This window comes from Pectinophora gossypiella, chromosome 18 (genome assembly GCF_024362695.1).
Source record: "Pectinophora gossypiella chromosome 18, ilPecGoss1.1, whole genome shotgun sequence".
Taxonomy (NCBI): domain Eukaryota; kingdom Metazoa; phylum Arthropoda; class Insecta; order Lepidoptera; family Gelechiidae; genus Pectinophora; species Pectinophora gossypiella.
In genome coordinates this window covers 3887520-3901709 of record NC_065421.1, presented here as the reverse complement: position 1 = coordinate 3901709, position 14190 = coordinate 3887520, and the positions used below count along the sequence as shown (strand labels likewise).

General features: G+C 43.1%; 1 protein-coding gene across 1 annotated transcript in view; it reads right to left on the bottom strand.

Moving 5' to 3' along the window:
• Nucleotides 1-14190, bottom strand: part of LOC126375052 (metastasis-associated protein MTA3) — a 54971-nt gene that overhangs the window by 7062 nt on the left and 33719 nt on the right. Inside the window, exons 4-14 of the mRNA XM_050021895.1 lie at nucleotides 10997-11190; nucleotides 8897-9014; nucleotides 8418-8620; nucleotides 6693-6881; nucleotides 5732-5865; nucleotides 3551-3672; nucleotides 2420-2520; nucleotides 1721-1855; nucleotides 1096-1312; nucleotides 639-863; nucleotides 44-175 (exon numbers count right to left, since the gene is read on the bottom strand). Coding sequence (XP_049877852.1) covers nucleotides 44-175; nucleotides 639-863; nucleotides 1096-1312; nucleotides 1721-1855; nucleotides 2420-2520; nucleotides 3551-3672; nucleotides 5732-5865; nucleotides 6693-6881; nucleotides 8418-8620; nucleotides 8897-9014; nucleotides 10997-11190 — 1770 coding nt within the window. The remainder of the gene's footprint in view (nucleotides 1-43; nucleotides 176-638; nucleotides 864-1095; nucleotides 1313-1720; nucleotides 1856-2419; nucleotides 2521-3550; nucleotides 3673-5731; nucleotides 5866-6692; nucleotides 6882-8417; nucleotides 8621-8896; nucleotides 9015-10996; nucleotides 11191-14190) is intronic.

Sequence of the window (14190 nt, the reverse complement as noted above, 5' to 3'; positions counted from 1 at the left end):
TGCGTGTGATGTGATGGAGGCGTCAGGCGTGTCGTGTACTGACTGTCGAGTCCGTTGATGTCGTCGTAGGCGCGGCGCTTGAGCGGCGCGGGCGGCGCGGGCGCGGGCGCGGGCTCGGCGCGGCGCGCCTCCAGCTCGGCGCGGGACACCACGCGCTCGTACACCAGGCTGCCGTCTGGGGGTGCCATAGTTACGTACACGTTTGGTTTTACTAACATTCTTGTACATCTTTTGTGATTGTTATTTTATTGTTTCTATCATGTGGGTTGGAGATTACCAACTGCATCGAAATTGGTGTCACGGTTACTATTTAGCCGTCAAAGGCCCCTGACATGGCTCATGACAAACGGTTTAACGTGCTTTCTGAAGGACGGAAGGATAATGAGCTACAATAAGTCACGTCAAAACAAAATACTATAAAAAATATACTTTCGAACAATCGGGTGATGTCCTAACCAAATTAGGGATCACAAAGTGATTTTTGTGTTATATTCCCACTGGGATTCGATCCGGAACCTCCGGATCGGTTTAAAATAAATGCTATAATAATAATAAAATAATTTGTATAGTCAATTAGTTAGTCAAAATCGTAAGTTTTCCACGATAGATATGAAACCATAGTAAGTTTATTTACGTACCGGGAGCCTTCGGCGGCTTGGGGAAGGCGACGTGCGGCGGCACGGGCATGCGGTCGCGCGGCGTGAGCGTGAGCCAGTCCTGCGCGCGCGGCGCCAGCGTGCCCAGCGCGGCGGCCAGGCGCGTGGCCACGGCGCCCACGGGGCCGCGCGCGCGCCCCGCGCCCGCCCCCGCCGCGCCCGCCGCGCGCAGCTCCGCGCCGCCCAGGCCCGCCATCGCTATCGAACCTGCGCACACACATGGCTTTACACACAAATCAACAAAACAAACAGCCTACGTCATACGGCTTCTTCTGGGCACGAACGTCCCTCCTCCGGGTTCGTATCATTACTGAAGGAAAGTTAACTTGAAAAACGAGAGTACACAATCGAATAAGTTCAGTCCTCCTGAGTCTGTCGCCGAGTTAACGAGTATGTAGTTAGCGTGGAATGACACGTGATTATTAGCAAGTGTACTCACACTCGTGCTTGACCTGCTGCAGGTTGATGGGCGAGAAGGGCGAGCGCGCGAAGTGCCTGGGGCGGCGCAGCGCGCGGCACAGGCGGCGCGCCAGGCGCGTGAAGGGCGTGGCGCGCAGGAAGAAGGCGGCGCGCGTCTTCATCACGGGCCGCGCGCCCTCGCCCGCGCCGTGCGCCGTGGCCACGTGCCGCGCCAGGTGCGCGCGCAGCTTGAACTCCTGCAACCACCACGCTCGTTCGTACAAACCACATCCAATGCCTCCCATACCTACACACTCCCTTCATGACAGAACAATTTTCGTGTTTTTGCCTGCTTCGCTAGAGAATGGAACATTGAACATCAGAATACTAGTTAGAATGTATTTATTATCCTGCGTCCATGGCAAGTCACCAAGGCTTCAGACAAAGCCGCCAGGCGATTTATACAACGTTATAATGACCAACCTACAAAAAGAATCTTTAACTAAAAGAACATCATTATGGAACATAACGTAATAGTTTCCGACCTTGTATAGTTTTTCTTTCTTAAATGTCATTTTGTGTAGGTTTTAAATCTGATGTTTTTGTATTGTTACTGTTACTATGTGTGGAGTCCTTTTATGATAAATAATGTGTTTGTTGGTCACCTTGGCGCAGTTGAGTACGGTGCAGCGGTGCGGGCGGTGCGACAGCGACAGGCCGGCGTCGTCGTCGGCGCGGCGCGGCGCCGCCTCCGCCTCGCTCTCCGGGAACACGCCGCCGCTGGCCACGTTGTTCTTGTTCTGTACCACAACGTCACAAATACAAAATTACACCAGTCTCGGACGGAATCTGGGGGTTAAAATGGCCACTAAACATCTAAAAAGCAATATTGCAATTTGACATTTCGCATATAAAAGTGCTAATTATTATTATTATTGAAAGCACAGGCAGCACTTTGTGCTGATGCGTGCTTATCACTCCACTTGTGTTCATGATTGTTCATATATTTGTCAAGTCTATTTTTAAAAGAGTTCACTGAGGGAGCACTGATCACAGATTCTGGCAGTTCATTCCACGCGTCCACTACACGGTTGGGCAAAAAGTGATATCGAGGGTTGCTAGTACCTTTGGAGCGTGAGAGTTTTAGCGAGTGTCCTCCCAGACTTGTGTATTTAATTGGTGTTAACATACTAAAGGAGAAACAGCGAATCTTTTGGAATTCAAATGGGATGATATTACTAAACTCTACATACGATCAACTCTATTTTACTAACTTATTACTTTGGTTTCCTAACTTATTACATCGAACAGAGCGGCAAATTTATTGTATTTGGAACTGGTATAAATGTTACATGAATACCGACCTTGAGTCCTCCGTATTTCTTCCAGTATTGCCAGCAGGATCCACACAATCTGTACTGTAAATGCTGTGGACCCCACGCATACCACTGGTTTGAACTGGTTGCTGTAACAGGTAACATTTGTTAATCTTATTACATATTGTTTCATAAATTACTTATGTCCAAATCGACCTTTGTCGCTCTCTTTGGACTTGCTTTAAAGGTTCGGGAGCACATGTTTGTAAGTGATGCTTGTAAGGTTATATTTATATCATCATCACCAGCCCATTAACGTCCCCACTGCTGGGCCACGGGCCTTCCCTATGGATGGATAGGGAGATCGGGCCTTAAACCATCACGCGGGCCCAGTGCGGATTGGTGGTTATTAACGACTGCTAATGCAGCCGGGACCAACGGCTTAACGTGCCTTCCGAGGCACGGAGGAGCTCGGGATGAAAACTTTTTTTTTTGTGGTCACCCATCCTATGACCGGTCTTTGCGAAAGTTGCTTAACTTCAACAATCGCAGACCGAGCGCGTTCGCGTTCGAGCGCGCTGCGCCACCGAACTCCTCATATTCTGATATTTATATACTCCGTTGAAAACAACACATTACCGAGAAATGCGTTTTCAAGGTATGTTGAACACATTTATTGGTTTGGTTTTCCTCTCGGGGGTTGAAAGATCAGATAGGCAGTCGCTTCTATACAAACCTGTCAAATCTTCAGGTTAGGTAAGCAAGCCCCGTGTTAGATCTATATATCTACACAGTCTGTATCCCCACTGCTGGGTATAGGCCTCCGATCTTTCACGTCTCTACCATAGCTTTCCGTCCCGGCATACCTAACAATCTCATTCGAACATCGCGCTGGTGGTGTGTCTCGATATCGTATACCAATCCCTTGGCCATCGTTCGGTAACCGTCTTAGTCCATCTGTTGTCTTCCCGTCTTGCCAAGTATTTTGTCATCTCCACTTAAACCTAGCGATTCGTATACCTAGATCTTCGACTTTAGTGTTGCCTGTCTCCTCTATCGTGTGGGTTGTGAGGTGGATTACAAACCCCATCAACCCTGGTGTCAGAGTTACTATTGAGCTGCCAAAGGCCCCAAGGCTGGCTTTAGTGGGAGATAGATACATATAAAGATAGGACATACCTTGACAGGAGGCGCAGAGGTTGGCGCCGGCCATGTTGGCGGTGCCGTTGGTGCCTCCGTTGAGCACGGCGCCGCCCTTGCCACTGGTCGTGTTTGTGATGAGCGCTGGGTTGGGCTTGTTGCTGTAACGACGCGACGCACAATCAAACTCGTGTACACGTTACATATGCGCAACTACAGATACACAAGACCAGGCCTGTTTGGGGGTAGCTACAGCAACTACATGGTGCTAAGATTTTGAGTTTTATTTCAACACGTTTACTTGATAGCTTCTGGTAATATAGCTACTTACTAAAAGCATGTGTCGAGAAATTCATCACCTGAAAATCTGCGTAAAACCACGCAGTACAAGATAGCTGAGCCGGCTCGCCGCGAGCCGTGGTCCCATTACACGTAAACATAGACTTATCGTGTACTGGGGGCTTTACGCTGTATTCTTCTATCGTGTGGGTTGTGAGGTGGAGTACCAACCTCATCAACCCTGGTGTCAGGGTTACTATTAAGCTGCCAAAGACCCCTGACATGGCACATAATAACGACTACTTACTTACATCAGTAAGTAGTAACCGGGACCAACGGCTTAACGTACCTTCCGAAGCACGGATCAAGCAGGTGATACTTTCGGTCAATCAGGTGATCAGCCAGTAATGTCCTTACCAAACTAGGAACTACAAAGTATTTTTTGTGATATGTCCCTACCGGGCATCGAACCCGAGACCTCCGGATCAAAACGTTGTTACGCGTTGTTTACGCTGTTGTTTAGATGGTAGATTTCTCAACACATGCTTTTAGTATGTGGTGGTAGCCAGCTTTAGCTATAAATTGCGAGAACACATAAAAATACAAAAAGGTGGTAACATAATTTACATAACAGTGTTGTGATGTGTTCGGCCTGGCAGGCGTACAAATATAAATAAATTTGGTAAGTACATTGAAAAGAAGATACTTATTGTTATGGAAAATTATACAAAAATTATAACTATTTTCGTATTTTAAATATGCATTCGAATTATATTAAAATTTATTCATAAGCCATTTCGTTAGGTTAATTTTGAACTTGCTTCCAGTCAGTATTTTAATTTCATTTGGCAAATATATCATCAGAAGCTATCAAGTAAGGGAGCGTAGCATTGATTTCTATTCAAAACTCCGTAATGCGTTTATAATTTGGGTACAGCTACGTAATGCCTTATTTGTTGAGCTTAATATAATCGTTGGTGGGAGCACCAGTAGCATACAATGAGGTAATGTTAATGTTGTTGAAGGACAAAACTCCTTTAGTTACGCGTAACTTGTAACTTTTCTTCTACCAGCAATCAAGCCCTATAAAAAGAAACTTAGAAGGTAAGCAAAGTTGTAGAAAATTCAACAGTTTACAAGGTTTCTGCAATTTGACCTTTTTACGAAGTTAGCCTGCGTAATGAGCCCGTACAAGCGTGAGCGTTTCCTTGAATAACACATTTTAAAATAACCTATTTGTGTAGTAGGTGTATAAATGTTTCTTTGTTTTACCACTAAAAGACAAAAAAATATACTGAACAAAAATTGATGGGAGCTTTTTTATCGCATTTCCTCAGAGAACTTGTAGTTGTCTTTGGGCTAGCTTTACACGTTTTTTTTCTGCCACTTCTTGGCGGTGGTGAGGTATACATACATAAACAGCACGCTTCTACTCAACGCGGCAACTAAGTCTATAATTTCAGTACGGATTTACTATATGTTTCCTAAGAACTCACCAGCCCCCGTTGCATGGTGCACGCAAATCACGCGCGTTGCGATATATGAAACAACGCTATTGGCTAGGCGATAAATAAAGGAATTCTATTGGTTCAAATAATGCGTCACGCGCGTTATGCAGTTGTCATGTTATGGTTGCTAATGTAAATGTTAGGTTAACATTTTAACTTTATGCAATATGCATTCTACTTATAACAATGTAGGTAGTTATGCCTACATAGTGAAAAGATTATCTTCACACAAACGTCAGAGCCCGATCAAAGACGCAACTACATAAATACTTCCTTCGAGAGATTATACGACATCTTATACGCGCACTATTAATCTCGGCGTTAAGCATAAAGCATAAAGACATAAAGACATCTTTCGTCCTGTTCTAACTATAGCACTAAAGACAAGACAACAAATAAAGTAGGTAGACGTAGTTGTGGTACAAACACTCACTAGTTGGGAATGTACACCTGCTTCAGCTTGGACTCGGCCTCGACGGCCTTCACGCGCTTCTGCTGCACGTAGCGGTCCGTCGTCTTCCACATGTAGTAGTACTCCACCAGGTTCTTTAGCGTCTTCCATGGCAACTGGGGACAAGGGCAATTTGATTAATATCGAGGTTTTGAGAGGCCCGTATTAACGAAGATTTGTGGTTAATTTTTACTAAAATATATTACAGTATAAATATATTATAGATACTCACTACAGTACGTCGACTGACTTATTCTTTATAATTATTAAAGTACCTAATTATTATTACGATACGAGGTCTCCCCGCCTGTACCGCGGGCATCGACCAATAACCGTACGACTTTTATCTATGTAAACGTCTATTGATTGAAACCCGCGGTAATAATCGCGCCGCGCACGATATAACAGAACCCGCTGTAGAGTATTAGCATTCATCTACTGGGTAAAGGCTTCCCCTTTCCATTGAGTTTCTTCATGTCGCTGTTCTGTTGGAGCTTTACCTAAATAAATTACATACATTAATACGCTATACACGTCCCACTGCTGGGCACAGACCACCCAATCAACCGGAGAGGGTATAGAGCACACATATGCTGCTCCAGCCAAGTTAAGTTATCACATACATACATACATAGATAAAATCACGCTTAATTCCCGTTGGGGTAGGCATACACCACGGAATTATACTTACTACGATCCTGACACACAACTTTCGCTTTCTCCACTGTCATTTCCTGGATCTGATCGCGGTATGTACTCCTGGCCTTCCAATTCCAACTCTACCACTTACACTCGCATCATAAATAATAATAAAGTTCAATTTCAATATTGTAACTCTCGGAAGCTACGTGGTCGCTCCCAACACGAGCATATCAAATTGCTTATTACGAGTTTGTGTAAAAAGTAAAATACTGGAAAAGAAAACAGCTTGTGATATACTCACAAAGTCCTGCCGTATGTCGGCGAAGTCCTTGCCGTACTTGTCGAGGGCCTCCTCGAATAGGTTGGCCTCGGAGGCGGACCATTCCTCCATCTCGTCGCGACACAGCACCGGGCCCGATGCCGGCACCAGCGACGACAGCGCCGTCTCTATGCTGTACCCGGACTTGTGCAGCGTGTCCATCGCGTGGAACTGCACGGAAGAAACATACACAGGTTAAAATGCATATCGTCGCCTTGTTAAAACCACGTCAGCGGCTTTTAGAAAAATCACATTCTGACGTGATTTTCTTCAACAAAAACTACTTCTAATTATTAATATCTATTCTGCTACAATTGAGACCACAAATTTTACCCGGATTAATTTTATATGACCCATAACAGGGGTTTGGTGGCCAAATAATTACCTTCCCATCCACACGATTTAGATAACTTATGGGAATACTGAGGGGGGTGATTCAGCTCATAATTCTAAGTTAATATAAAGTGTTTTTTTAACGCAAAAATAAAGAATTGAAAATAATTTTAAAAAGACACGAATTATGGCGACGGGAGACAGTTTTGTTATACTATCCAGACTAATATTATAAATGCGAAAGTAACGCTGTCTGTTATCTTTTCACGCTTAAACCGATGAGCCGATTTAGATGAAATTTGGTACGGAGATAGTTTGATGCCTAGGGAAGAACATAGGAGAGTTTTTACCACGAAAATCGCCCCCTTAGGGAATGGACAGGGGATGAATAACCGTAAGTTCACGAGGAAGACGCGGGCGGAAAGCCATAAGCGGTGTTGTTCGTATATGGTAATTTTTGTACGGTTTACAAATCCTCGTATCGTATTTAAAATAATGGATGTATAAAAGGCGATTTATCGTCATCTTTCAGTATACAGTAGCACCATTACCGTAGACACAATGGAAAGTAAATATGGAAGAAAAGAACACGATAAAGTAGAAGAGATATTGTCCATTCTGGCACACACAGCTCCACGAAACACATAAACAATACTAACTATAAATAGACTGAAAGTATGTACATGTTGTGGGATATGTATGTAGGTATAGTGTGTGTATTATATTCAGTCTATTTGAGGTTATGTCTGCGGACACGTGTCATAGAATAAATGATCACGCTAATACCCATGTGGGTGGTCTTATTCTATAAAAGCAGTATACATCAATTATTTTATCTAGTTTCAATCATAAAATGCTTATGAAGCAGAAATATTAAACTGTCTGCGTTAGATAATGCACTACTAGCGACTATATAATATTTCACATATTTAATAGTTTCTTTGGTTTTGTACTTTCGCTTCATAGTTTTAATACGGTAATAGGTAGATTCGCGTGTCTTGTCTTCTAATTCTACTATCGTGAAACCCATGACCCATGAGGTGGATGACCGATCTCATCAACACTGGTGACAGCCTGTAATGTCCTAACCAAACTAGGGATCACAAAGTGATATAACGTGGCGTCCCCACCGGGACTCGAACCCGGGGCCATCGGATCGTGACCCCAGCACTCAACTACTGGTCCAAGGAGGCCGTTCTCCTCTTCTATCGTATGGGTTGTGAAGTGGATTACCAACATCATCAACCCTTGCCGACGCCTACATACTTACATCAGTAAGTAGTAACCAGGCCCAACGGCTTGACGCGCTTTCTGAAGCACGGAAGGAAGGATAATGACCTAAAAATAAGTCAGGTCAAAAAAAGACTAAATTACCAGTGTGATGTCCCGGCTGGCAGCAGCAGCAGACATGTGCAGCGAGGGTTGCTTGACGCTGGAGGAGCAGTCGAGCGCGCGCGCGAAGGTGCCGACGGAGCGCGACACCACGAGGAACTGGTCGATCTGCCGGTCCGTCAGCCCGTGCTCCGGCGTCCACACTACCGTCTCCAGATCCTCGCTGTTGCGCTCGTCTTCCTCGCCTGTAACAAATTTAACATATAACTAGTGTAGCTGCGAGTAGTGTCTCGTTTCGGATATAAGGGACTGGCCCGAGTGCGCACAGGACCGGGAAAAATGGAAAAGGTAAGGGGAGATCTTTGCCTAGCGGGACCTTGTAGCCTAGATTAGATTAGAATATGTATTAGAATCCACGACAGTCCTGTACGGGGAAAGCGTGACTTAAAAAAATAATTTCATTTAGAACCATATACTGCACATTACTTGATTCAAAATGTACATAATCAAATTATACATACCTTCTTTTAATAAATTAGTTACTTCAGTCTGATATCTACTTCCAACTCTGATTTCTCCCTTATCTGCTAATAAAGTCTTTTGTGAAGGATCAAATACTAAACAATAAAAAAATGCGTCCTGAAACAAAAAGAGAAAATGTGTATTAAAATTTAGTTTATACATTCAGCGTATGGTTCGAGCAGAGGAGACGCCTCTCGTGTGGGCGATGACCGATGTCGTCCACCATCAACCTTGGTGTCAGTTACTATTGAGCCGCCAACGGCCCCTGACATGGCTCATGTAACGACTGCATACTTAAGTAAATAGTAGCCGGGACCAACTACTTAACGAAACTGAAGAAGAAATTAAAATGTTCTATCCTTCTATTCATAATCCTGGGGACGCCGTAAAATCCTTAAGCCAAAAGCGGCAGCGGGTTTAGCTTTTTACGATTTGTGGTTGGACTTTACCTACAACAGTAGGTGTGAATTTGTGTACCATGTCACATTAACTTCTATATCAAATTGAACTGTAAACCTCACTAACAGTCAATATGCTAGTGTGACAAGGTTCTAATGATATTGCTCATGACCGTAAACAGTATTAAAATAGACTTAATGTTACATAATGATTGGACCTAATAGTCGATCACGACACGACATAGCCCGAACCTATTCATCGTTATTCTAAGCTCAGTTTAGTTGGAATCTTTGTTATGAATACATTGCATTGTTTGTATGTTACTAGCCGTGTAATGGAAATTTATTATGTGCAGAATATTATTACTGAGAATCTGCGCTATAGTGACGTCGGCGATATTTTTTACTATCTTTTAAGTGTGAAACTCATAGGAAACGGGACGTGATGTCAGATTAGGGCGTGACTAGTCATGGAGACCGGTGGCCGCTCGACCTAACCTTGTAGTGATTACAGATACAATGCTTTTGTAATTCTTATCTGTGCTCGCTGCTATTCCAAATATAGGTAAATATGTACAATACCAAACAAGGATGACGATAAACCGTGAAACAACACTCGTAAATTAACTAAAAAGGTGGGGGGTGTTGGTTTAAAATGGCCACATCGAAGCAATTCATCTTAAAAAGCAATATTGCAATTTGACATTTGCGCATATAAAAGTAAGTGCGCAATGCAAACAACTGTCAAAAAGCAATATTGCTTTTTAGATGAATTGTTTGATGTGGCCTTTTTAACCCCCAGGAAATACAAATCTAATAATAATTTCCCTTCTTCTCTCGTGTGGGTTGTCAGATCAGTGACCAACATCATCAACCCTGGTGTCATTCAGCTGCCAAACGCCCCTGACATGGCTCATGTAACGCCTACATACTCAAGTAAATAGTAACCGGGACCGACTGTTGAACGTGCCCTCCGAAGCACGGAATCATCCCATTTTCGGACAATCAGGTGATTTCAGCCTGCATTGTCCTTACCAAACGAGGGACAGTCTAACATAGTAACATAGATTTTTATTAGACGTGTCCTCACCGGGAATCAAACCCAGAACCTCCGGATCGTAAGCCCAGTGGCGCACAACTGGACCACAGAGGCCTTTAATAATAATGGATTATTAGAAATGTGCATTTGTTTCCTTATAGCTCAGATATTACAAGTCAATGTAGGATACAATATAAACTACAACAGTGAGTAATAGTAAACATTGTAAAATCATTAAGTAATAAAAAACGAATTAAAAAAAATGGAAGTGTCGAACAGAACACCGCATAAAACATAAACAGCCTATATACATCCCACTGCTGGGCACAGGCCTCCCCTCAATCAACAAGAGGGGGTATGGAGCATGATCCACCACTAATAGCCGAGAGCAATGTGCCCTCCGAACTTCAACAAAACCTCGATTTTATTTAAATTATTTTTCACCTGGATTGAAACTAGCGTGTTTATGTTTATTACCACGTGTTTATTGTGAGGTTTTAATAACAAAAAGCATTCAGATTTTTCAAAAAGGTCAGTACACTGAAAACCACGTGAGCATATATATCAATATAGGCTAGAATATAAAAAGTAAAACAAAAAATGTAATGTAAATGTAGGTGTCGTGTGTGCGTGTCCGGTGTGGTTGGCCGGTACATACTCACATCCTTATTGAGATAGCTGAGCAGCGACTCTGTCTCGTTGAGGAGCGTGACGGTGCACTTGCCCCGGATGTGGGTCGCGGGCAGCGTCTCCACGTGGCGCGAGAGGAACAGCTCGCGGTGCTTCGCCTGGTGCCGCTGCTTCGGCGCCAGCCCGTCCGTGCCGGGCAACTCGCTAGATTCCTCCTCCATCGCCGCTGGAATACATATCAAGTTATCTTTTAATTACGATATTTCAATTTATGATCTAATAGGTAATCTAGGTATCATGTTTGTCGCATGCACCCTGAGCGGTGGGCACGGATCGTCCCGCATTGAGTGCCTCATGACGGGTACAGGCGTCGTGGTAGACCTCGAAAGAGATAGCGTGACGACTTGGACGCTTGCCGGAGGGACTGGCAGGAGTACGCACAGGACCGCGAAAAATGGAAAGAGGAAGGGGAGGCCTTTACCCAGCAATGGGATCTTGTAGGCTAGATTAGATTAGGTAATCTAGAAATAGAAACTGGTATAAGATGATCAAAATTAAATCTAATTTTTGAATATTTTTCATGACAAAAACTTGGGGGACACAGGCGAGATATCACAAAAAAGAAAAGTTACGTAACAGAAATAAACGCAGTTCAGATAAGATTTAAATTAACAACATATAAGTCAATAAGTCAAATAATAATAATTAAGTATGACCTACCGGTGAACCAAAGAGGAAAATATGATTTGAAATAGGCATACAGAGTTATCAACAATATACATACATGTATAACTAATTATAATGGTATGTAATCTTATAAATAATGACTAATTGTGCGTTCCCATTTTGTTAATTAAACTTTTATTAGTGACGTTTTAAATACTACTTTAGCATTTTAACTGCTAATTCTCCATACGATTTTATCTTGATAAATGTTATTATAGAGGCCCTGAAATAATAGAGGATACTGTAAATGTGTATGTGTACAATAATGACTAGTTGAGACGAATGACCATCAACATCGCGCAAGTGATTCTTATATTCAGTAAGGTATTTGTATAATAGTTGGTATATAAGTATTATGATGAATCACCCATGCGCCGGCACCGAGCCCAGTGGCGCGGCAAGATTTGCGTAAGAGCGGAAATGTGGACTACCCTGACTGACCACCGCCTCGGGTCACTGGAGGGACACCATTTATTTTATAAATAAACATTTTCTACGGTTGCTGTAACGTAAATAAGGGGTTATTGACTCATATGCAACAAAAATATATAGATAGTAGACGTTAAATTTTCCTTTAATACACATAAGCTAACGACTATATCCCAATAGGGGTAGTCAGAGGTTTCCTCAACGAGCTTTCTGTTAGACCAACGTGATAGGTGAGCCGTATCGTCGTCTATAATGGTCGAGCCAACTGTGTAATATTATTATAGGTGCGTGTAATATTATATTTAAAGTTTAAAGCACTTGCTTGCTACTACTTTAGTCTACCTAGACTGTAAATTTCCGTCTCTCAGCTGCAACGGGCTGTAATTGGCCGATGAGGGGAGTTAGGTCCTAAAGGTCAACGTCAGCGATAAAACTTTCCATTTATTACAACCAGAATAATTCCCGAGATCATTTACATCCCGCTGCTGCGCGGTACTGGCGCGGCGGCAGTAGCGGTGCTCGCCGGCCGGCAGGTGCGTTGCGAAACGCGCTCACATCAACCTCACCATTTTTATACGGCGATGCGATATGCGCCCGCCATTACGACACGTCATCGGATCACAACATGTCCGCCGCTCCACTTAGCCCACATTATTATTAAAAGCCCTTTAAACGAATTGTTTATCGTTATTTCACAATTACCATAAATGAGTTGCATTTGGAATTCTGACCTTGGCCGGAGTTTTTATATTGTACATTTGTTTGCACCTGTCAGTAAGAGAAATTTTTTTTTGTTCGAATTACTTTCGAGAGACGTTACACGTTTGAATGGTACGAGTAAAGACCAGTTCATCGTGTCAATGGCCATTTTATTGCGTTCACCCGTACCGACCATCCGAACAACCTCGACCAACCTGTTAACTTTGACATTGTGTCCTACACCATACTTGTGAATTTACATATTGGTCAAGGATGTGCTGAGTGACAACATCGATCGGTGCACATTAATTAAGAAATCGTCATTAAAGAGGTAATGTTTTATTTTAATAAAAGTTTATAGTGGCAGGCGGCGTGGGGCGTTGTCTACGAATACGTAAACACAAGGGCAGCAGTCCCCGTGGGCTGACAAAAGCGCGACCCCTGCGGGGAGCTGCCCGTGTCGCGTCACGCGCCAAGACACCTCTGACGCCATCACACTCTTACACATAAAATCTTCTTGAAGCCAATCGTTTTATTGAAACCTAAAAACTAGGTCACGAATATTTATTACTATATTAATTTAATTAAACATACATTTCAAGTCCGGAACAAAGGTTTGATTTCAAGATGTGATCGAGTAGCAAACGTGAGGCGCGCGTGTTCGGGGGAGGGGCGGGTGATCAGGGGTGGTGGCTACTTATTATTACCACGCACTCTCACGCAGACACCTAATCACGTGTAATAATAAAAGCAAAAGCTCAGTTTGGTAGAGCAAAGCGGCTTAGGCATTAAATGGGGTGTGTTACACGACAGATGTCACCGGGCTTTTAAAAACAAACTGCAGTTAAGTTCACTTGATAGTGACCTTGTTCATTGTGTGACGAATATTACGAAACATTTGAAATCATGAGTTTCGAATGAAAAAGAAAAAGACTAGAGAAAAAGATATATTGGCGAGTAGTCATCAACGTAAATTGATTTGATTTGAACATTATTTAATAAATTCTGCAGCACCATCTTAGATGTGATTGGATACAAAGCTAACCCATTATTGGCATTAATAAGGGCGAATGGGACAAAAAGATGGGAAAGACGTTAAAACAACCGGGCGAATTAAATTCCATTGGCAATGTCGAGTCGAGATGGGAACGGTATGAGGCAAAAACTGAAAACGCGACAGGCCCTCCCCGGTTAAGAGTTCGGGAATAGTGCAACGTATTTTTACGACTACTGTTTATATCGATGTCGATTAATACAATTTATTCTACTAACAAGAAATTCTAATGCATAATTTACTTATAAGGTAAACAAAAAGCACTGCGATCTCTTACCGATGCGTAAGATATAGTTTCTGGGTTCGGATATGGCATGA